The sequence below is a fragment of the Pocillopora verrucosa genome, chromosome 12, assembly GCF_036669915.1.
Source record: "Pocillopora verrucosa isolate sample1 chromosome 12, ASM3666991v2, whole genome shotgun sequence".
In the NCBI taxonomy this organism is placed as follows: domain Eukaryota; kingdom Metazoa; phylum Cnidaria; class Anthozoa; order Scleractinia; family Pocilloporidae; genus Pocillopora; species Pocillopora verrucosa.
Genome location: NC_089323.1, coordinates 1,771,009 through 1,794,506, shown reverse-complemented (window position 1 = coordinate 1,794,506; position 23,498 = coordinate 1,771,009). Strand labels below are relative to the sequence as shown.

At 37.5% G+C, this 23,498-nt stretch overlaps 3 protein-coding genes and 2 pseudogenes across 3 annotated transcripts; all 5 read right to left on the bottom strand.

Annotated features, from left to right (window-relative positions):
* Positions 1-966: 966 nt before the first annotated feature.
* Positions 967-3,357, bottom strand: LOC131790481 (melanocortin receptor 5-like). Its single transcript, XM_066159331.1, has one exon. It carries the CDS (start codon positions 3,302-3,304, stop codon positions 2,360-2,362), a length of 945 nt encoding a protein of 314 aa, XP_066015428.1. The 5' UTR covers positions 3,305-3,357; the 3' UTR covers positions 967-2,359.
* A 4,778-nt stretch (positions 3,358-8,135) lies between these two features.
* On the bottom strand, positions 8,136-8,921 carry LOC131790479 (uncharacterized; annotated as a pseudogene).
* A 1,848-nt stretch (positions 8,922-10,769) lies between these two features.
* Positions 10,770-11,901, bottom strand: LOC131796876 (melanocortin receptor 4-like). The gene has a single exon (XM_066159567.1). It carries the CDS (start codon positions 11,896-11,898, stop codon positions 10,954-10,956), a length of 945 nt encoding a protein of 314 aa, XP_066015664.1. The 5' UTR covers positions 11,899-11,901; the 3' UTR covers positions 10,770-10,953.
* Positions 11,902-16,761: 4,860 nt separating this feature from the next.
* LOC136277454 (melanocyte-stimulating hormone receptor-like) lies at positions 16,762-20,691 on the bottom strand (annotated as a pseudogene).
* A 432-nt stretch (positions 20,692-21,123) lies between these two features.
* LOC131796879 (melanocyte-stimulating hormone receptor-like) lies at positions 21,124-22,068 on the bottom strand. The gene has a single exon (XM_059114485.2). It carries the CDS (start codon positions 22,066-22,068, stop codon positions 21,124-21,126), a length of 945 nt encoding a protein of 314 aa, XP_058970468.2.
* Positions 22,069-23,498: the final 1,430 nt, after the last annotated feature.

Here is a 23,498-nt window from a genome sequence, read left to right as displayed (position 1 = left end):
TTCCCGTGACGATATCGAGTTAAAAACTACACCTTGTTAAACTTACATAGACAACATTTATTATTTATGAACCCACGATCACTCTTGGTTGCGTGTTAAGTAACCCCCCCGCGTATCTTTCAAGCTCTCCAAACTTCCTGCGTGCATCGTATATTAATGACCGTTCACTGACGCACGAAGCAATTGTTAAAAATACCCTGTCAAAGATTAGGAAAAATTAGTTAACCACCACAGACACGCCCCCTCGTTTTAAGTTGGAAAAAAATGTCGATGTTGCAAAATAATTACTCTCCATAAATTCAACATTTTATTTCGGCTTCAAATTAGACATTTCATTTACCAACGGAGGATTAGCCGACAGAAAAATCAGACGAAAGACTTAATCGCTAAAATATGCGTCAATCCCTCCTTTAACAATAATTCTTTCTTAAGGAATTTTCTTTCTGATCCTCCATGATAATTCAGTACCTTGATAATTAAACAGGAACATGTTCGTCGCAACCAGCTGTTGATTTCAGTTAATAACGTTTCAGTTTAAATTTAAATTGGAACTGAAAGGGAATTCCCTCGCCAAACACAAAGACATGATATTTTTTGTTTTACAATACGATATGGGACTCCCAAGTCTAAAAAGATCTATTTTATCACTTCTTTAATGGGTGAAATAAACAATGATTAGATGCTATAATATTGAAGCAAAGTCTGAGCTCATACAAAAGCTTTGAAAACGACTCAATAAAAAAAATTGTAGAACTTAGCGACAGCAGTTAATCGCTCAGAAATGAAGGAAATAAAATTCGTGAGACAAACCTAAAGATACACCAGCGACAAACGGGACATATGGTGACCTCTATACAAATGATGCCAAACTTGTTTTTCGCCGTTGCCAATATAATTTCATTACATCGATCGATCTGTAAAAAAATTCTGTAATGAACAGAGATGGTCAATTTTATTGCGTATACTTTCGTAACCTTCAGTTAAATATACAAGTACCGAAAACTTCTTCACATAAGCTTTACGGATAGTTTTCTAATGACAAAACAAATTCAAGACTAAAACTGGAGCGTCTCTTTTGGCAATATGGCGTCGATATCAACGTCGGGCGCTTTCTTTTAATTGTAGGAAACCTAGTTGAAATAGTTTTCTCGAAACACTCAACATCGGCTTTAAAAACATCTCTTAAACTACTCTTCTGCATAACAAACAACTAATGCTAACTGCACCCACAGTGCATTGTGCACTGCCTTTCTGAATCGCGCCATGTTCAGTGCATTCGTTTGGCTCAGCTGTTGTTGATCTCGTACTTGTGCTTATTAATGATATCTGAGAGTGCAAAAAATATTTGTGTACGATGCGAATGATATTACCAGGCAAAATGATATAAATAGTCAGCTGTACAAAAAGATTATAAGGAGATAAAAAATTGCACATAAAGAGGCGACAAGAGTAAAAACCCAAAAGGTATTTACAATTATATACGTGCGCTTCAAAGTTACAATTTGTTTGTATCTCAGCCCCAACAACAGGGCAAGAAGTCTGTCCATGCATATGGCCGTCATCGTCATCAAAGACACTAAAATCAATACATAGCTTGTGACGTAGCCTGCGTCCCTTGCGGAACGACAAAGGCTCCACTGTCTTGAACCACGGACATCCAACATAGAGAATTTAGAGGCTGAGCAACAATACCAACCAACAGATCAGTGGTTGCCAGAGAACGATACAGGAGCTTGGACAGCGGATGGAGGCAAGATTTTTTGTGAAGGGCAACAAGGATAAGAGAATTTCCTGCAAATGCTGTGATGGAGAGGGGAATATAAACCGCTAAGAAACAAATTGATAGTTGTTGTTGAAGCCCACCCATCAAAGAAGGAAAGCATAGCAGTTCTTCAAATGATTTCGTGTGACTTCTACTGCTACTAATTCTGTCTTCGGCGTTTCCCTTTTCTTGTAGGTTTCTGTTCTTGCAACGAACCTTAGGGTGCTTCTGTTATGAAATAGCAATTAAAGGCAAATGTAGAAACATCTTGATGTATCAGTTATTTCTTTCGCTTTCTTATAATAACATTCATGAGAGTATAATTTAAGTCAAGAGATTATAGTAGATTATATATCCTCTTGTGCACGTACATCTTTCCTTCGATGAATAATTTATGCAATCAAAATAAAGTTTTTTGGCATGAAAAATATCTTTTAAAAGCTTCAGTTGGTGTCTCCATTGCTTTCTATTTATTTGTTTTACGTGACTAACAAAAAATATTATCGACAGACCTCGAACAAAAATTTAAGCGACAAGCGTTTCCTATCGGTCATCTTAATAAAGTACTTATACGATCATGTTTAACTCGAGGATGGTCTAACTCCATGGACAGCAAAGTGCTTGTCTGATTGTCTGCTTCATTGTTCGCCTTACTTCACTTATCTTCCAGCAGTAAAGAAACGGGTTTAAGGTCGAGTTAAAGTAAACAAGGATAGTTGTCATTCCCCCTGTGATGACTAATTGTGATGAATATGTTGTACTATAATTGACTGCAATTTCCACTACAAAGAGTGGTGTATAGCAAACAACTAATGCTAACTGAATCCACAGTGCACTGTGTACTGCCTTTCTGTATCGCGCCATGTTCAGTGCACTTGGTTGGCTCGGCTGTTGTTGAACATGATCTTGTACTTGTTCCTGATGATTTCTAAGAGTGCGAAATATCTTTGTGTACGAGGCGAGTGAAATAAGCAGTGAAAGTGGTATCAATATATAGGCACACAAAGCGATTATACGCTGATCGAAAATGGTGCATAAAGAGGCGACAAGACATAAAACCCAAAAGCTAGCTATAATGATATAAATGCGTTTCAAAGTTACAATCTCTTTGTATCTCAGCCCCGACAACAGGGCGATAAGTCTGTCCACGCTTATTGCCATCATCGTCAGCAAAGAAACTCCACATAATGCTACGCCTGTGATGTAGGCTGCTTCCACTGCGTAATGACAAAGGCGCCAGTGATCGTGAACCACCGACATCCAATAAGCTACACTGAGAGGCTGAACAACAAGACCAACCAACAGATCAGTTGTTGCCAGACAACGATACAAGAGTTTGGACGGCGGATGAAGCGAAGATTCTTTATGAAGGGCAACAAGGATGAGAGAATTCCCAAGGAATGTTGTGATGGAGAGGAAAATGTTGACTGCTGCGAAAAAAACTGATTCTTGTTGAAGCCCACCCACTAAAGAGGGTGAACATAGCAGTTCTTTATATGTTTTCGTCTGTGTTCCACTCTTACTTAAATTTTTTATCGACATTATTCGATATTCGTTTCCTTTTCCTTGTACTGAGGTTATCTGTTCTTGCAACGAGAAATATTTCGTCTAAACAGGAAACACCGAACTATGATAACTAAAATTATCCTTTGATAAACACATTAAGACTTCCTTACTAGCGTTTAATTATTTAAAATGCGTCCAAAATTTGCAGCTGTGGGATGCCTCAGGTTTGAAATTGATACTGATTAATGCCCACCCTCTAAAGAGGGAGAGTATACCTTTTTCTTCAATTGTTTTCGTCTGTGTTCCACCTCTAAGGAAATTTGTTGTAGTTATTATTCTGCATTCGTTCCTTTTTTCTTGTGGGTTACCTAAGATTGCAACGAGTGATCAGTATTTCGCCTAAACAGCCCACAATCATCCAAGATCAATAACACCTTGTACTTCTTTAATGATATTCACGTAGAGACTTCCTCACCAGCGTTTAGTCATTTAAAATAGGTCAGAAACCTTCGAAGTGCCTCAGGTATGAAATGGAAATAAGTAGAAAATGGAGACCAGGAAATTCATAATGTGACATTTTGTTCTGGATTTATCTACTTAAAAGCCTTAGTTTAAATGCGGGAGTCTTTTGTACGCCACATCTGCATGTTTGTCTAATCGACAGAGTTTAATTTAAGCTTGAATTAGCATCTAGAGTCAAACGCGTAGACATCTATGATAATATTATTATTTTATTTGAAAATCCATCTTCTCAGAAAGAAATAAATTTACAGCTGAGTGAAGAGGTTAAAATGTTATTTTGAATTTCGTAAAAACGATAACACATTGTTTTTAAGTGACAACATCTCCAAAATTCAGTGATAGCAACGAGACAAATATTTCGTTTACACGCCAATTGCACAACGATAATTTCTGGAACCCTTTTTCCTACGTGACATCTCAAATGAAAACTTCCCGACTATTGTTTACACGTTTGAAATACGTCTGAAAATCGTTTGCTGTGTCAAAAAAGCCTTTGCTTTGTGTCTAACTTGTCACTGATGAACATCACGTATGAAATAAGAATAAGAGGCAAATATTTAAAGACATTTTTTAGATTATGTTTTTCATGTTGCAACAAACAATTCCTCTTTATTTAGCTTGCGAGAAGGCACTCACTATTAGGGCTTCAGTACGAGTTACTTCGCACATAAATAAGTTTGAGACTTTGAACAACACGACCCGGGGGCGAGGGAACGCCGTGCCGCAGTGCTAATAATGGGAACGATGTTTATACAACCTAGTTTAATCGAGTTGGGTGTCAATCAAATGTCCATATCATTTGCGTGAATAAGGTTGAGCCATGGCCACAGATGCAAACTTATTTAAAAATATTTGACTTAAACAGTGTCATTAGTAACATTTTGTGGCTCTTTTACCTCTGTTTCTTCTCTGACAAAACGAGAAACAAAACAGAAGGAAAGCAGGAAATTACTTTTTTGAACAATTTTTCGCTGTTTCTTTTACATTCTCTATTTGTTCTCCTCCTTTCTCGAAAAATTTTACAATAATTGTCCTGGAAAAATTATATAACAAAGTTCGCCTAAATTTTTCTCTTCCAACGCTTTCATGTACACAGCAGTGACTGAATTCTTCATGTCGTAATTCCCCTGAGCGATTTGCCATTCTCCTCCGATAACCAGCGTTATATGACTATGCTAAATTGAATATGATAATCTATTGACCGAGAAGGAAAATGAAGGAATGGATACTTAAAAACTATCAACACTTGATAAAAATATTTAGCAATCATTTGCTGAAGATGAAGTGAATATTGTTGAATAATTCCAGAGACGCAATCGAGTTAAAAACTACACCTTGTTAAACCTACATAAACAACATTTATTATTTATGAACCTACGATCACTCTCAGTTGCGTGTTAAGTAACTCCCGCGTATCTTTCAAGCACTCCAAACTTCCTGCTTGTATCGTATATTAATGACCGCTTACTGACGCACGAAGCAATTGTTAAAAATACCCCGTCAAAGATTAGGAAAAATTATTTAACCGCCACAGACACCCGGCTTCGTTTTAAGTTGGAAAAAATTTCGTTTTTGCAAAATAATTGCTCTCTATAGATTCAACATTTTATTCCGGTTTCAAATTAGTCATTTCATTTACCAACGGAAGATTAGCTGACAGAAAAATCCGACAAAAAACTTAATCGCTAAAAGATGCGTCAATCCCTCCTTTAACAAGAGTTCTTTCCCAGCGAATTTTCTTTCTGATCCTCTATGATAATTCAGTAGCTTGATAATTAAAAAAGAATATGTTCGTCGCAACCAGCTGTTGATTTCAGTTAATAACGTTTCAGTTTAATTTCAAATTAGCATTGAAAGAGAACTCCCTTGACAAACACAAAGACATGGACTATACTTTTTGTTTTACAATACTATGTGGGACTCCTAAGTCCTAAAAGATCTATTTTATCACTTCTTTAATGGGTGAAATAACCATGTCGTTTTTAGGCCGATAATTAGATGGTATGATATTGAAGTCTGATCTCATACCGAAAGCTTTGAAAACGACTCAATAAAAAAAAATTTGTGGAACATAGGGACAGAAGTTAATCACTCAGAAATGAAAGAAATAGAATCCGTAAAACTCAGAGACAACCTAAAGATACACCAGCGACAAACTGGACATATAGTGATCTCTATACAAATGATGCGACACTTGTTCCTCGCCGTTGCTAACATAATTTCAGAACATCGATCGAACCGTAAAAAAATTATGTAACAAACAGAGATGGTCAATTTTATTTCGTATACCTTCGTAACCTTTAGTTAAATATACAAGTACCGAATACTTCTTCACATAAGCTTTATGGATATTTTTCTGATGACAAAACAAATTCAAGACTAAAACTGGACCGTCTCTTTTGGCAATATGGCCAAACATCAACATCAACATCAACATCAACGTCAGGCGCTTTCTTTTAAATATAGGAAAACTATTTGAAATAGTTTTCTCGTAACACTCAACATCGGCCTCAAACACATATCTTAAACTACTCTTTGAAGTTTTATCCGATGTCTTCATATTGCTAAGAGGAGAAAACATGAAATTAAAATGTTTGCATATCTTCTCTTCGATTATGACATCTTGTATTTTAGCATAGCGACAAGAAACCATATTTTTGAAAACACATAGCTACGGTTACCTAGTCTGTCGTTAAATTGTTCTCAGAGATATAAAGACTATTGACAACAGCTTGCGCAACTATTCTATTGAGCGACTTATTTCTTTTTATCCAGTAATCGTGACTTAATAAGTCCGCTTTGAAAGTCTGAAGAATAACCCGAGGAAGACCTAACTCAGCAAAGTGCTTCTTTAATTGTCTGCTTCACTGATCGTCTCACCTCACTCATCTTCCAGCAGTATAGGAACGGGTTTAACGTCGAGTTAAAGTGAAGTAAAATAACTGCTACTTTCCATGTGACCACTAAGAGTAATGAATATTTTTTAGTATAAGCGATCACAATTGTCACTCTATACATTGGTGCATAACAAACAACTAATGCTAACTGCACCCACAGTGCACTGTATACTGCCTTCTGAATCGCGCCATGTTCAGTGCATTTGTTTGGCTCGTCCGTTGTTGATCTCCTACTTGTGCTTGATGATATCTGAGAGTGCTAAAAATCTTTGTGTTCGATGCGAATGATATTACCAGGCAAAATGATATAACTAGTCAGCTGTACAAAAAGATTGTAAGGAGATAAAAAATTGCACTTAAAGAGGCGACAAGAGTAAAAACCCAAAAGGTAGTTACAATAATATACGTGCGCTTCAAAGTTACAATTTGTTTGTATCTCAGTCCCAACAACAGGGCGAGAAGTCTGTCCACGCTTATGGCCGTCATCGTCATCAAAGACACTTAAATCAATACATACCTTGTGATGTAGCCTGCGTCCCTTGCGTATCGACAAAGACTCCACTGTTCGTGAACCACGGACATCCAACATAAAGCATTGAGAGGCTGAGTAACAAGACCAACCAACAGATCAGTGGTTGCCAGACAACGATACAGGAGTTTGGACGGCGGATGCAAGGAAGATACCTTGTGAAGGGCCACAAGGATAAGAGAATTTCCGGCAAATGCTGCGATGAAGAGAAGAATGTCAACCGCTAAGAAACAAATTGATAGTTGTTGTTGAAGCCCACCCACTAAAGAGGGAGAGCATAGCAGTTCTTCAAATGATTTCGTGTGACTTCTACCCCTACTGAAATTTGTTGTCGACATATATCTGTCTTCGGCTTTTCCCTTTTCTTGTAGGTTTCTCTTCTTACAACGAAAAATGGCAGTAAGGATTTCTAAAGCCTGAGTTCCCAACTAACAGTCGCATGAGACTTACTTATCTAAAATGCATCAGGAAATTCTCTGACAGGCAAATGTAGAAACATATGTTATTTCAGTGTTTTTACAGTGCAGCAAAGAGTCCTTCTTTACCAGAATCAAATTCCATCATAATAGGATGCTAATCAAGGGTCCATATCTTTTGCGTTAAGTTAATAAGGGTAATTGAAGTGAGGGGAGTGCAATTTGGGCTAAAATCACACGCGTGATTTCAAAATCGAACGAGCGCAGCGCTCGTTCGATACAGGACTTGGTCAGTTCAAATATTTAATTGGTGCAGTACTGAGCCGGTTTGTAATTAAAAAGCGGAACCGGAAACGCTTTTACAACTCATTTTGTATGCAAGACAGAAAGACTTTGACGTCATGTGTCAAAAACCCAGTCAAGCGTATCAAAGGAAAGACAAGTTTCATCCGAGAAATTCAAGAAGTCCTCAATAAGTCAGATAAACAGGTAAGCTTTAAAGTTCAATCCTCGTCGTCTGACTTATTATCGTAAACCCTTCTTTTCTTTTGTGGTTGGGGTGGAGAATTCTCGCTGTCTTTGGAGAAGTAATTGAAGGTGCAGCTTGTGTAATTCTGCGATGGAACGGGAGCAGCACAAATGAAGGCCTCCATGCGGTGCTGAGGCCTTCATGCGGTGCTGAGCAATGGAAAATGTGGAGGAAATCCTGAAAATTCAGCTGGCTGAAAACCAGGATTGGAGCCCATGGCCTGTTGCATTTGGCCTTGTTGTTGGACGTGATAAATAGGAACCAGAGGAATTCGTCTATGTTGGACTGCAATCTCTTGATTTGAGGCTTCATTTGCAGTGTTTTGGTGGGAGACTTCGTTTGTTTGATTTTCGTTTGACACTTCTTTATATCCACTGATAATGTGAGACAGTTTTTTTTTCCTGTGATTCTCGTCTATTTCATCGTAGCCCTATAACGAAGATTAACGTGCATGGCCTGTTATTTCACAGGTGACATTGCGCGGTTGACCAGACTTCTTCAGTTTTGACACCAGTGTTTTCCTCATGCTGTGGTTGGTCAGCTTCTTATTCGTCCTGAGACAAGAGGCCATGGATTTCATTATATTGCCAATGTTGTTTTGCCCCATTAGAACTTTGGTGTACCAAACATCTACTGATTTAGGACGATTTATGATGCTTAGATAGAGTTGCCCTGTGTTCTTCATTCCTTCGGGTCGCTTGGACAACCAAAGCTTGAATAGCATCACTGGATCGCCTTTTCCGCCATCGGTGCTGAACATTGCTTGTGGTGTTGTTCTTCGCCTGATGGTGAGACCAACGCTCCGTGTTTTAGTGAGACCTTCCCAGAACTCAACAACTTCAGTTCCATCTTCTCGCTGTCTTATGATTACGTCTTCCACGCATGCGTCGTAGTGTTCTTGACGACCACGAAATCCCAGATGTTCAGTCAAGTTTTTGAAGTTGACATTGGTCAAGACCTTTCCATTAAAATCATCCAACTGAGCTTTTTCCCACAGGAACGACTCTTCTTTTTGAACACAAGACAAAATCAAGAAATTACGTGTCGAAACAATTTTTGAACACATTCTGTATTTGTTCTCCTCCTTTCGCTGAAAACCTTTTAGTAATTGTCCTGGAAATACTGTAAACCAAAGTTAGCCTATTATACCTTTGTTATGAAATTTTTTCTCTGCCTACGTCTTGTCCGCGAAAAGAGAAGGCGGGTGGAGGGAAGATTCCTTGTGAAGGGCGACAAGGATGAGAGAATTCATAAAAAATGCTCTCATGGAGAGGAGAATGTGCACTGCTGAAAAAAAAAGTAAATCCTTGATGTAATCCACCTCCAGAAGATGGGGCGCATAGCAGTTCTCCAAATGTTTTAGTCTGTGCTCCACCGCTAGTGAACTTTGTTGCCGACATTGTTCTGTGTTCATTTCCTTTTTTTTTGCACTGAGGGAACTGGCAACGAAAGGTATTTCGTTTGAACAGCATACGCCGAGCGACGATGACTGATACCTCCTTCAATAAACACATAAATACTTCCTCATTAGCATTTGCTCATTCAAAGTGCGTGAGCAAATTGTCTGTTGTGCCAAACAGTTGATTTCTTTTTTCCGAAACCCGTGACGAGCCTCTTGTATGAAATAGCAGTAAGAGGCAAATAGAGAGACATCTGTGATATCATTTTTTCACAAAGCGAAAAACAATCCTTTTTTTTTAGCTAATCGGCCGTTGGAACCTGTTTGGTGGCTCACGGAGAAACTAGTAATAAAAGGAAGAAAATATAGACATCTATAATATCAGTTTTTTTTAATAAAAATGCGTTAAACAATCTTTCAGATTCAAGCTTCTTTTCAATCTTTGAATTAATTTACATTTTAATAGTTTGATACATAAGGAGATGTCACGAATCCAATTTTTTCTTACATCATTCAAAGTTGCCAGCTTGATCTTCGTAATTTCCGTTTGTCGAGGCTGATAATGATTGAAGTATTAATCTCACACAGATGATATGGACATTTGATTAGCTCCCTATCGATGAAAGTTCATTCGGAAACGTGACCAAAATGGGTTAGTTAGTTATATGAGTCAAACGCACAGACATCTTTGATACTATTGGTATTTCACAATTATTTTAAACGCCGTCTTCTCAGGTACGTAGAAATTCACCTTTAGCTGAGCGGAGAAGATGGAATCTTACGTTTAATCTCGGAAAATTAGGGGTTTTGAAAAGAATTTGATAAGAGAAGGTAAGTGTTTATTTAAATCCATGCACCCACTTACACAGTGTTTGTTTTATTATATCATTGTAAAATGTTCAAACATTCATAAGCAATATGGATATTTTTCTAATCAAAAAACAAATTCAAGTTTACAACTGTTTATAACAACGACAAGAGAGTTGCCACGAGATGGGAACAATGTACACAGCACAGAAAGAAATTGTTGGTTGATGCGACTCATCTACCAACAGGTGGATAAAGCCATTATTTGTTTCGCTTTCTTATAATAACATTCATGAGTATAATTTACGTCAAGAGATTATAAGAGATTGCATATTCTCTTGTGCACGTTCATCTTTCTTTCGATTAATAATTGATGCATTCAAAATAAAGTTTAGTAGCATGTAAAATAATTTTTAAAAGTTTTGGTTTGTGTCTCCATTGCCTTCCATTTATTTGTTCTACGTGACTAGCAAAATATATTATCGACAGACCTCGAACAAGCCCGAGAATTTAAGTGCCATACGTTCTCTATTGGTCAGCTTTGCACTAAAAGTACTTATACGATCATGTTTAACTCGAGGATGGTCTAACTCCATGGACAGCAAAGTACTTGTCTGATTGTCAGCTTCATTCCTTGTCTCACTTCACTTATCTTCCAGCAGTAAAGAAACGGGTTTAACGTCGAGTTAAAGTAAACAAAGATGGTTGCGATTTGCAATGTGAAGAATATGTGTGATGAGTATTTTGTGCTGTAAATGAATACAGTTCCCACTATATAGCATGGTGCATAGCAAACAACTAATGCTAACTCTACCCACAGTGCACTGTACACTGCCTTTCTGTATCGCGCCATGTTCAGTGCATTTGGTTGGCTCGGCTGTTGTTGAATATGATCTTGTACTTGTGCCTGATGATGTCTGAGAGTGCGAAAAATCTTTGTGCACGAGGCGAGTGAAATAAACAGCGAAAGTGGTATCAATATCAAGGCATACAAAGCGGTTATTCGCTGATCGAAAATGGTGCATAAAGAGGCGACAAGACATAAAACCCAAAAGCTAGCTATAATGATATAAATGCGCTTCAAAGTTACCATCTCTTTGTATCTCAGCCCCAACAACAGGGCAAGAAGTCTGTCCACGCTTATTGCCGCCATCGTCAGCAAAGAAACTCCACATAATGCTGCGCCTGTGATGTAGGCTGCTTCCCCTGCGTAATGACAAAGGCTCCAATGTTCGTGAACCACCGACATCCAATAAGTAACACGGAGAGGCTGAGCAACAAGACCAACCAACAGGTCAGTTGTTGCCAGACAACGATACAAGAGCTTGGACGGTGGGTGGAGGGAAGATTCTTTGTTAAGAGCAACAAGGACAAGAGAATTCCCAAGAAATGTTGTGATGGAGAGGAGAATGTCAACTGCTGCGAAAGAAACTAATGCTGATTGAAGTCCACCCACCAAAAAGGGGGAGCATAGCAGTTCTTCAGTTGCTGTCGTCTGTGTTCCACCTCTACTGAAATTTGTTGTCGACATGATTCTGCATTCGTTTCCTCTGTTCTTGCAACGAGTAATATTTTGTCCACACAGGACTCACCGAACGATGATAATTGAAACCTTCCTTTAAGTTAAGTTAAGACTTCCTCACTAGTGTTTAATTATTTAAAATGCGTCAGAAATTTGCAGCTATGGGCTGCCTCAGGTTTGAAACTGATGCTGATTGATGCCCACCCTCTAAGGAGGGAGAGCATAGTAGTTCTTCGATTGTTTTCGTCTGTATTCCACCTCCACTGAAATTTGTTGTAAATATTATTCTGTATTCGTTCCTTTTTTCTTGTAGGTTATCTGAGATTGCAACTAGCAATATTTCGTCCTAACAGCCTACATCCAGTCACGATCAATAACTGCTTTAACGATATTCACGTAGGGACTTCCTCACCAGCGTCTACTCATTTAAAATACGTCAGAAACCTTCGAAGTGCCTCGGGTATGAAATGGAAATAAGTAGAAAATGGAGAGACATTTGTGGTATCATTCTTTGAAAAGAACGACGAACTGATAGAGTGCTAACCAGGTGTCCATAATGATTTGTGTGTAGTTCACACCTATTTGATATTGTTTGATACTGTTTATTTTGGTAGGTTAAGTTGAGTTCAACTTCAAATAAGCATTAAAAGTGAATTCCTTTGGCAAGCACACAGACATCAGTAATATTTCGTTTGACGATATGATAAGGAGAGTCTCTATGTCAGTTATTGAATGACAGCATAAGAGGTTTAAGCGATAAATTTAAATATATTGTCATTATTTTGGGCCGGTAATTATCCGCTGTATTGTGGTAAATTCTGAATTCCGAAAAAGCTTCGGGAAATGCGTTCAAGGAAAAGGAGTGAAAGTTAGGAACAGTTAATCACTCGTTGACGGCAACTTAAACATAGACCAGCATTAAACTGGCTCTATTAAATATTTCAAAAGTTGACAACATTCATGTCATGACGTAATCTGTGATAGCAACTAGAAAAATATTTCGTTTAAACGCCAATTGCACAACGACGATCACTGGAACCCTATTTCCTACATAAAATCTCAAATAAAGACTTCCTGACTATTGTTCACACATTTGAAATACGTCAGAAAATTGTCATGTACATCACGTATAAAATAGGGATATGAGGCAAATATTGAAAGACATCTTAAAAGATGATTTTTTTCATGGTGCAATAAACAATCCCGCTTTAATTAGCCTGCGAGAAGGAACTCACTATGAAGGCTTCAATACGAGTTGCTTCGGCGCCTGAGTAAGTTTTAGGCTTTTAGTAACACGACTCGGGAGCGAAGGAACGCCGTGCCGCAGTGTCAATAATGGGAACCTGGAACCATCGAAGGCCGATGTTTACACGACCTAGTTTCATTGATAGGGTGTCAATCAAATGTCCACGTCATTTGTGTAAGGTTGCGCCTTGACTCATATCTGCCTCAGCAAGCTGAAAATAAGGAAGGTTTAAGCTAAGGATGTCAAATCCATGACAAAGTTTTTAGAGATTGTCCCGGAAAAATTATGTGCCAAAATTAGCTTTAGTTATGAAATTTTTCTCTGCCAACTTCTTGTCCAAGAATAGAGGAAAAAAAATTAGTTGGATACCTAGCAAGCTTTCATGCATGCGGCAGGTGTCTGAATTTCTTCAGGTCATAATTCCCCCTGAGCGACTCACCATTCTCCTCCGATAACCAGAGTTATATGGCTTTGCTAAAGTGACCATGATAATCTATTGATTTAGAAGGAAAGTAAGGAGTGGATGCTTAAAAACTACAAACAATCGACAAAAATATCAAACAATTATTTGCCGAAGAGGAAAAGAATATTGTTGAATAATTCCCGAGACGAAGTCTAGTTAAAAACTACACCTTGTTAAACCTACATTAACAGCATTTATTATTTATGAACTTACGATCATTCTTGGTTGCGTGTTAAGCAACTCCCACGTGTCTTTCAAGCTCTCCAAACTTCCTGCGTGCATCGTATATTAATGACCTTTGAAACAATTGTTGAAAATACCCTGATAAAGATTAAGAGAAATTAGTTAACAACCACAGACACGCCGCCCAGTTTTAAGTTTGGGGTCAAATCAAATTTCTTTTGGTAGAATAATTACTCTCTATCGATTCAACATTTTATACCGGCTTCGAATCAGTTATTTCATTTACCAACGGAAGATTAGCTAACAGACAAACCAGACGAAAGATTTCATCGCTAAAAAGATGCGTCAATCCTCACTTTAACAAGAGATCTTTCCCAGGGAATTCTTTTTCTAATTTTCTTTGATAATTCAGTACAGCGATGTAGAGACATCTGTGGTATCAAATAAACAAGAACATGTTTGTCGTAATCAGCTGTTGGTTTCAGTAGATAACGTTTCAGCCGGTTTAATTTCAAATTAACACTGGAAGGAAATTCTCTTCAGAAACAGAAAGACATGGGCTATTTTTTTTGTTTTACAATACGATATGGGATTCCTAAGTCTGAAAAGATCTATTTTATCACCTCTTTAATGGGTGAAATAACCATGTCGTTTTTAGGGCGATGATTAAATGGTATGGTATCAAAGCAAATACTGACCTTATACAAAGTCTTTAAAAAAATAGATAAAAAAGTTTGTGGAACTTAGGGACAGCAGTTAATCGCTCGGAATTGGAAGAAATAAAATCCATAAGACTCAGAGACAACTTAAAGATTCACCAGCAACAAACTGGATATATGGTGACCTCTTTAAAAATTGATGCGAAACTCGAATTTCGCCGTCGTCAATATAATTTCAGAACATCGATCGATCTCGAAGAAAAAACCGAGATGGTCAATATTTAAAGACATCTTTAAGATCATTTTCTTCATGTTGCAAGAAACAATCCCGCTCTATTTAGCCTGTGATAAGGTACTCATCATTAAGGCTTCAGTACGAGTTACTTCGCCCGTGAATAAGTTTGAGGCTTTGAGTAACACGACTCGGTGGCGAAGGAACGCCATACCGCAATGCTAATGGGAACCTGGAGCCATTGAAGGCCGATGTTTATACAAGCTAGGTTCATTGATAAGCTGTCAATCGAATGTCCATATCATTTGTGTAAGGGTTGAGCCTTGAATCATTATCAGCCTCGGCAAGCTGAAAATAAAGAAGGTTTGAGCTAAGGATGTAACATCAATGAGAAACAATCCAGCAATTCGAATGCATATAACGATTCAAAATTAATGTAAGGCCACAGAAGCAAACTTATTTTCAAAAATTTGAATTTAATCCTCTAACTAGTAACATTTTGGGAATTTGGAAATTAATGATATACATGGAAAAAGTACTCAGTTCTGATTGGTTACTAAAGTACTAAATCAGACATTCTGATTGGTCAATAATCGAAGAAACCAACAAATAGCTAATCGAATGCGAGCCTTGAATGTCGGAACAAAATTTGAATATTTGAAAATTTGCGAGCGAAACAATGGCCGGCGTTTTAAGTTGGTTTTCTTTCGCCACCACGGCTGAAAAACAGCTCAAACAACGAAAACACTGTAAAAAGCACTGCTTTTTGGTTGTCGGTTTGGAAAAAGTGGTGTTTAGAGAAGGGAATTTCCAAGGAAATCAAAAATTACGAACCGACCCAGCTTAACACTTTGCTCAAGCGATCCAACGCCGAAATTAAAAATAAACATGATTAAACCTCAGTAACGACGATTCCATTTTATTGAAAGTGATTTGGACACAGACTGAACAATTCCTTGAACTGTTTAGCCGGACTTTGAACTTTTTTGCGCCTTAAAGAGTGAAGATATCATGGCATATTATTGTTTTGATTGTGCGTGGTTGTTTTGACCGAACGCACGATTTGAATAAATTATTTTTGCACCTGTCGTATGTCATCTCGTATTTTTCCATGTATATTTTTAACACGTAATCACATAATTTTTCTCGTGCAATTTGGAGTAAACAAGCACTTATTAATTGCTTTGTTAGTCTTTAAAAAAATTTATTCGTGCCTATTTATTCCAAATTGCGCTCGAAATCATGTGATAACTTATACAAATTAGCATCAAGAGTCAAAAGTATAGACATCTATGGTAGTATTATCATTTCACAACATATTTGAAAGACTATTTGAAACTTAGTCTTCTCAAGTAAAAATTCAAACTGTAAATTCAATTGTAACCGACCTGCGCGGCAAGAGGGCGTGTGGCAACTATAGAATTTGCTATATTGTTTTTCTTTCACTTGAAACACTATTGTAATGTTCTGTTTCTATTTCAGTGAGGTTGTGTATGAATAACGTAACGCCGATAGCGATTTATTTCTCGCCAGCATAAGCGTTGTTTTCGTTAGATAATTCTTATTGCCAGTTGATTTCAACTAAGTCAATCGTTTCGTTAGTTTTTGCTAGCGCCGTGTTGCTTTTGTTCAAGAGTTTTACTACCGGACCTGGTTACGCCACAAATTGTAATTTTGTTTCTATTTCATGTTCCTTGTCGTTATTGTTGTTGTTGTTATATTTGTACTTAGATATTTGTATCAATGATTTATTTTCAGTTGAATCACATCTTCACTTTTTACATCAAGATATTCGTATATCTGGGAAATAGATTAAATGTGTATTCATGTTGTGGCGTTAAACATACAATATTTATTTACAGGGCGTCAATGACATGCGCATTTATTCAGAAAAAAGCAAAAAATTGATATTGTTCTACCGTTAAGAGGAATACACCCTACAGCTCTCTGTAATTACTCCTTAAAATTTTACCTCATACTAACATATGAAATATTACTGAGAAATATTACTAAGAAATATTACTTGGAAAGGCAAAACGATGAAATAAAATCTAAAAGTTGTCGTAAAGTATATGGATAAGTTCCGCTACAGAGTGTGGTTACAGAGTTTCGATTTACTTTCTTTCATGATATGGGAGTAAAGAATATCAACAACAGCTTCAGCAATGATTTAATTGATTCTCTAATAATAACCGTGACTTTGTAAATCAGTTTTGCAAGTTATACCACGATTGCCGTTCATGAGGGATCTAAGTCCATGGACAGCAAAGTGCTTGTCTGATTGTCTGCTTCACTGCTTGTCTCACTTCACTAATCTTCCAGCAGTATAGGAACGGGTTTAACGTCGAGTTCAAATTAACTAGGGTGTTTGCTATTCCCAGGGCGACAACTAAATGTGATAAATTTGCTTGTCTGTGAGCCATAACAATTGCCACTACACTAACTGGTACTTAACAAGCAAGTAACGCTAACTGAACCCATAGTGCACTGTACACTGCCTTTCTGTATTGCCCCATGTTCAGTGCATTTGGTTGGCTCGGCTGGTGTTGAACATGATCTTGTATTTGAGCCTGATGACGGCGAAGAGCGCGGAAAATCTTAGCATATGATGTAATCGAGACTAATCGGCAAGATGAGATGATAATGCGACCAAACCAACGCGCTATACGAGAAAGTAACGTGCGGTATAGAGTAGTGACAACGGTTATAATCCAAAGAGTAACGACAATGACTTATGTGCGCTTTAAAGTTACAATTTGTTTGTATCTCAGCCCCAACAACAAGGCCAAAAGTCTGTCCACGCTCATGGCTGCCATTGTCATCAAAGACATTAAACATAATCCATACCCTGAAATGGAGGTTGCTCCCCATGCGAATCGACAAAGTCTCCACTGTTCATGAACAACCGACATCCAAAGAGTAGCAACGAGAGGCTGGCTTACCAGACCAACCAACAGATCAGTTGTTGCCAGACAACGATACAAGAGTTTGGACGGCGCATGGATGGAAGATATCTTGTGAAGTGCAACAAAGATCAGAGAATTCCCAAGAAATGCTGTAAGGGAAAAAAAATGTTGGCTTCTGACAAAAGGAAGGAGTATTGTTGCAATTCGCCCGCCAAAGAAGAGGAGCATACAAGATCTTCTAATGTTTTCATCTGCGTTCCATCCCCCGTGGACTTTGTTGCCGTCATCACTCTGCAAACGTTTCAAATTTTGTCGTTCAGATTATCTGTAATTTGTAAGTAGAATAAGAGAGATGGTAAGTTTTGAGCTCGGTAAAGAAATAGAGAGAGATGCTTTTCGTCTTGTAAAGAGCGAGGGACAAAGAAACGATTCTGAGTCCCCAAGAGGAATCCAACCCCAGATCTTCGTCTCTATTCCACTGCCTGTTAGATCAGTTTTTGTCGTCACCAATCTTCAGTTTGGTAAACGGTCGCTTCCTTTTTCCTGTAATTTATCTATAACTGCAACGAGATATCTTTCGTTTAGAAAGGTTCCGCCCGGCAGTTATCACTGAAACCTTAATTTTATTGTAGGTTTCACACGACCTGACATACTTAATGACGTTTACTATTTTGAAAATCGAACACAAACTAAATATTTTGTGGCAAAAAAAAAAAAATCATCTCATCTCGAATTTTGTGGCAGCTGCTCCTTGTAATTAACACAGCCATGAAAGGATCCAATTTCTCAGTGATAAACAGTTCTGTAACCTTGTGTTCTGGCTATACTGAACTGAATGCCACTGATTATTCTTACCTATTGGTATTTATTTTATTCAGATAAAATAATTAATGAGACGGCGGCCGTCTTAAATGTTCTTTTCTGTTTTTGAAAAGAGTAGAATCACCCTCTAGGCCAGAGATTAAATATTTCAAACTAATTGCCTGTTACACAGATAAAAACAGGAAGTTTATCAGAATTTATCTGCCCTTTTTCAGATGAATTTGATTCAGGCAAAAATTTGAGTTTTGAAAATGAAACACTGACATTAACCTTCTTTTGAAAATTTTTTTTAGTGCGGAAATGTTATCCAGTAGAGTCGCGTTTCTTTACAGGGAGCTCGAGAGACAATCAGTATAACTGCAAGCATATATTCTTCACATTTGCAATTCAGCAAACGGTCATTTCGTTTTCATGGACGATATTTGTAACTGTAAGTAACAAGAGATGTTTTTTTCAAGATATCACCAGCTTAGCCACGATGACTTTAAGTGGCTCACTATCTGTGATAACATTTACCCAGAAACTTTCGCTAATTTCGCAGTAGGATTTACCTATTCAAAATGCAAATACAAGCTGCCTATTCAGTCAAAAGATAAAGCAATTTCCCCACTGAGGAGCTCCAGAGGATAACAGGCTTAAATTATCACTCTCTATCAATTTCGTAATAAGAGGTGATTCTTTAACACAGTTAAAGAATCACCTTAAATTATTATTAATTTGAAATTACTTTACCTAAAAGGTCTTTGAATAGTGCTGACACTAATTTCTCGAAAACACCATACGTGTAAATTCGGAACAAACAAAAAGGCTTGTCTTTTAATTTTTTGGCACCATTTGCCTTTGGTATGATATCGCTCTAAGTGGCAAGCAAAAAGACATCTGCGCTGTAAGATGCTTATTTTATAGCGCTGCCAAAAACCCTTTCCTATCTGTCATGCAATAAAACGTTTATTATGTTGATGAGATCTCTATAGGTCTTGAGCCATTTCCACCCTTGGAAAACTGAAAATAAAAAGATCAATCCCAGACGTAAATCGTTTGAGGCGAAAGTTGAAACGGTGGCAATCTATAAATATAAAAGAAAAATATGTAAATAAATAGAAATATACAATAAAAAGTAAAAAAATAAAAGTTTTAATTTAGGTTTGCATTCGCATTTGAAGGAAAACGTTGAAAGACATCTGCAACATTTTTATTTTGGAATATGACCAAGCACAACCTCAATCGGGGAAAATTGTTAGTAAGAAATTCAAAACCTGTAAATACCGTGAACGAATTTTTAGGATAGGCAAATGAGTTTGTCAAATCAATCACTCTTATTTCATTCCTAATCTAGAAACTTCCCAGTATTTTTTCTCCATGGTTTCCATTGAACCAGAATTAGATATGACAAAACAGAATGATATACGTCCGCTTCAAAGTTACAATTTGTTTGTATTTAAGCTGCAGCAATATGGCGAGAAGTCTGTCGACGCCTATGGCCATCATTGTCAACAAAGACACTCCACATAATACGTAGCTTGTGATAAAAGTCGCGGTACTTGCGTATCGACAAGGAATCCAGTGTTCGTGAGCACTAAACATCCAGCTTGAAGCAGCTAGAGGCTGGCCTACGAGACCAACCAACAGATCAGTAGTTGTCAGACAGCGATACAAGAGTTTGGACGACGGATGAAGGGAAGATTCTTTGTGAAGGGCAATAAGGATGAGAGAATTTCCAACAAACGCTGTGATGGAGAGGAGAATATTGACTGCTGCAAAAGAAAGTGATTCTTGTCGAAGTCCACCTACCAAAGAGGGAGAGCATGTCAGTTCTTCAAATGTTTTCGCCTGTGTTCCACTTGTAAAATTTGATATCAACATTATTCTGTTACTTGTTTCCTTTTTCTTACAGTTTATTTGTGATTGTAGCAAGAAATATTTTGTCTGAACAACATTCGCGGAGCGACGATCACTGAGACCTTAATGACTTCTTTGATAATTTTCAAATAAAACTTCTCTACCAGCCTTTCTTATTTACATTGCATCAAGATATGTATTTTTTAATGTCAAAGAAAAGTAAATATTTTTTCCCTAGAACCCATGAGGAACATCATGCATTACTTTTATTTTAATTTTGCAATGTAACATTAACTCTGAAAAGCCCTGTGAGCCAATAAAGTATGTCTGTTTGTAGGAAAGAAACAAATTGATAGTTGTTGTTGAAGCCCACCCACCAAAGAGGGAGAGCATAGTAGTTCTTCAAATGATTTCGTGTGACTTCTACCGCTCCTGAAATTTGTTGTTGACATAATTCTGTCTTCGGCGTTTCCCTTTTCTTGTAGGTTTCTGTTTTTGCAACGAACCTTAGGCTGCGTCTGTTATGAAATAGCAATTAAAGGCAACTGTAGAAACATCTTTATGTATCAGTTATTTCTTTCGCTACCTTATAATAATATTCATGAGAGTATAATTTCAGTCAAGAGATTATAGGAGATTATATATCCTCTTGTGCACGTATATCTTTCCTTCGATGAATAATTTATGCATTCAAAATAAAGTTTGGTGGCATGAAAAATATTTTTTAAAAGCTTCTGTGTCTCCATTGCTTTCCATTTATTTGTTTTACGTGACTAGCAAAAAATATTATCGACAGACCCTCGAAAAAATATTTAAGCGACAAGCGATTTCTATCGGTCATCTTAATAAAGTACTTATACGATCATGTTTAACTCGAGGATGGTCTAACTCCATGGACAGCAAAGTGCTTGTCTGATTGTCTGCTTCATTCTTCGCCTCACTTCACTTATCTTCCAGCAGTAAAGAAACGGGTTTAACGTCGAGTTAAAGTAAACAAGGATAATTGCCATTTCCCCTGTGATGACTAATTGTGATGAATATGTTGTGCCATAAGTGACTACAATTGCCAATATATAGTATGGTGTATAACAAACAACTAATACTAACTGAACCCACAGTGCACTGTGCACTGCCTTTCTGTATCGCGCCATGTTCAGTGCATTTGGTTGGCTCGGCTGTTGTTGAATATGATCTTGTACTTGTGCCTGATGATGTCCGAGAGTGCAAAAAATCTTTGTGTACGAGGCGAGTGAAATAAGCAGTAAAAGTGGTATCAATATCGAGTCACACAAAATGGTTATACGCTTATCGAAAATGATGCCTGAAGAGGCAACAGGACATAAAACCCAAAAGCTAGCTACGATGATATAAATGCGCTTCAAAGTTACAATCTCTTTGTATCTCAACCCCAACAAAAGGGCGAGAAGTCTGTCCACGCTTATTGCCGTCATCGTCAGCAAAGAAACTCCACATAATGCTGCGCCTGTGGTGTAGGCTGCTTCCCCTGCGTAATAACAAAGGCTCCAGTGTTCGTGAACGACAGACATCCAATAAGTAAAATGGAGAGGCTGAACAACAAGACCAACCAGCAGATCAGTTGTTGCCAGACAACGATACAAGAGTTTGGACGGCGGATGAAGGGATGATTCTTTATGAAGGGCAACAAGAATAAGAGAATTCCCAAGAAATGTTGTGATGGAGAGGAAAATGTTGACTGCTGCGAAAGAAACTGATTCTTGTTGAAGCCCGCCCTCTAAAGAGGGGGAACATAGCAGTTCTCCAAATGTTTTCGTCTGTGTTCCACTCCTACTTAAATTTTTTATCGACATTATTCGATATTCGTTTTCTTTTTCTTGTACTGAGGTTATCTGTTCTTGCAACGAGAAATATTTCGTCTAAACAGGAAACGCCGAACGATGATAACTAAAATTTTTCTTTGATAAACACATTCAGACTTCCTTACTACCGTTTAATTATTTAAAACGCGTCCAAAATTTGCAGCTGTGGGATGCCTCAGGTTTGAAACTGATACTGATTAATGCCCACCCTCTAAAGAGGGAGATTATAGCAGTTCTTCAATTGTTTTCGTCTGTGTTCCACCTCTAATGAAATTTGTTGTAGTTATTACTCTGCATTCGTTCCTTTTTTTCTTGTAGGTTACTTAAGAGAGGATGTCAGCATCCATCGAACAACTTTGAAATATTGTGGCAAGTCGCCCAAAATTCTTTTCTCTCCTACTTTCATATTTTGTAGCCCGATATGTTCTAATAATTGTGGTGTAGTTTTTTTGTGAAAATACATTTTAGTTTTCGAGAAATGACTTTTTCGTCCGACCGCTCAAATATGCAAATTTTCACCGTGAATATTACCCGAGTTGTGTGACCTCATGTAACGACTGTACTGGACCTACGGTATTTCTGTGAACATAATCCTTTGTTTTATCATCTAAACTTACTCCCCTGTCGTTATTGAAGCTGGCAAAGAAATATTTATTTTTTGGTGAATATTTTTGTCTGACATACTTTTACTATGTCGAAAAGTAGCATTAAAACAAAGACAGTTTTAACAATGACCGATATGACAAAATCTACTGAGCGTCAAGCTTTTTAAAGACCAAAGGATGGTTATAAAGTTACTGTAAAAATTTCCTTGTGTATTTGTGTTGTTCCATCTTGAGACGAACTCCAAGACCGGCAAAATTTATTTGATAGCGACTATGAAATATACATGGTGCGCCTACTTGTCGCCACCGTTAATTGGCATAAATCACTACAATTTGTAAAAAAGTCTAACATGACACTCTTACCTTTGTTATTTATGATTTTATTAGCCGTTCCGATTATTATATTACGCCCGGGTATTACTTTTTGACAGGAGCCCAGGTTTTGCGTTGTGTTTTCTCCTCCCTCATTTATATCATAAGCTAGTCACGCAATAATTAATACCGACACAAGTGAATATTTACCATGTACAAAGATTTTTGTTTGCGTTGAATTGAAATTGATGTTTCAGCGGCAGCGAAGCAACTAAAAGCGGGTTTTTGCTTCAACGCTACCGAAATTTTTAGTATTCAGACAGGCGAGATGCGTGATGCTCAAGGAATAAAAACTTATATGGGCTTTTTACATGATATCCGAATGAGTTTAGTACAAGAACGAGTTCAAACCGGTTGCTACATAATAACCAGCGTAAAATTTATTCGAAACGAGTCATTTCTAAGTGAGTTTATTGGGGTTTTCTTTACAGAACGAAACACTCA

Excerpts from the sequence above, each read along its gene's own strand:
- LOC131796879 (XM_059114485.2), bottom strand. The coding sequence starts at position 22,068 with ATGTCGATAAAAAATTTAAGTAGGAGTGGAACACAGACGAAAACATTT.
- LOC131796876 (XM_066159567.1), bottom strand. The coding sequence starts at position 11,898 with ATGTCGACAACAAATTTCAGTAGAGGTGGAACACAGACGACAGCAACT.
- LOC131790481 (XM_066159331.1), bottom strand. The coding sequence starts at position 3,304 with ATGTCGATAAAAAATTTAAGTAAGAGTGGAACACAGACGAAAACATAT.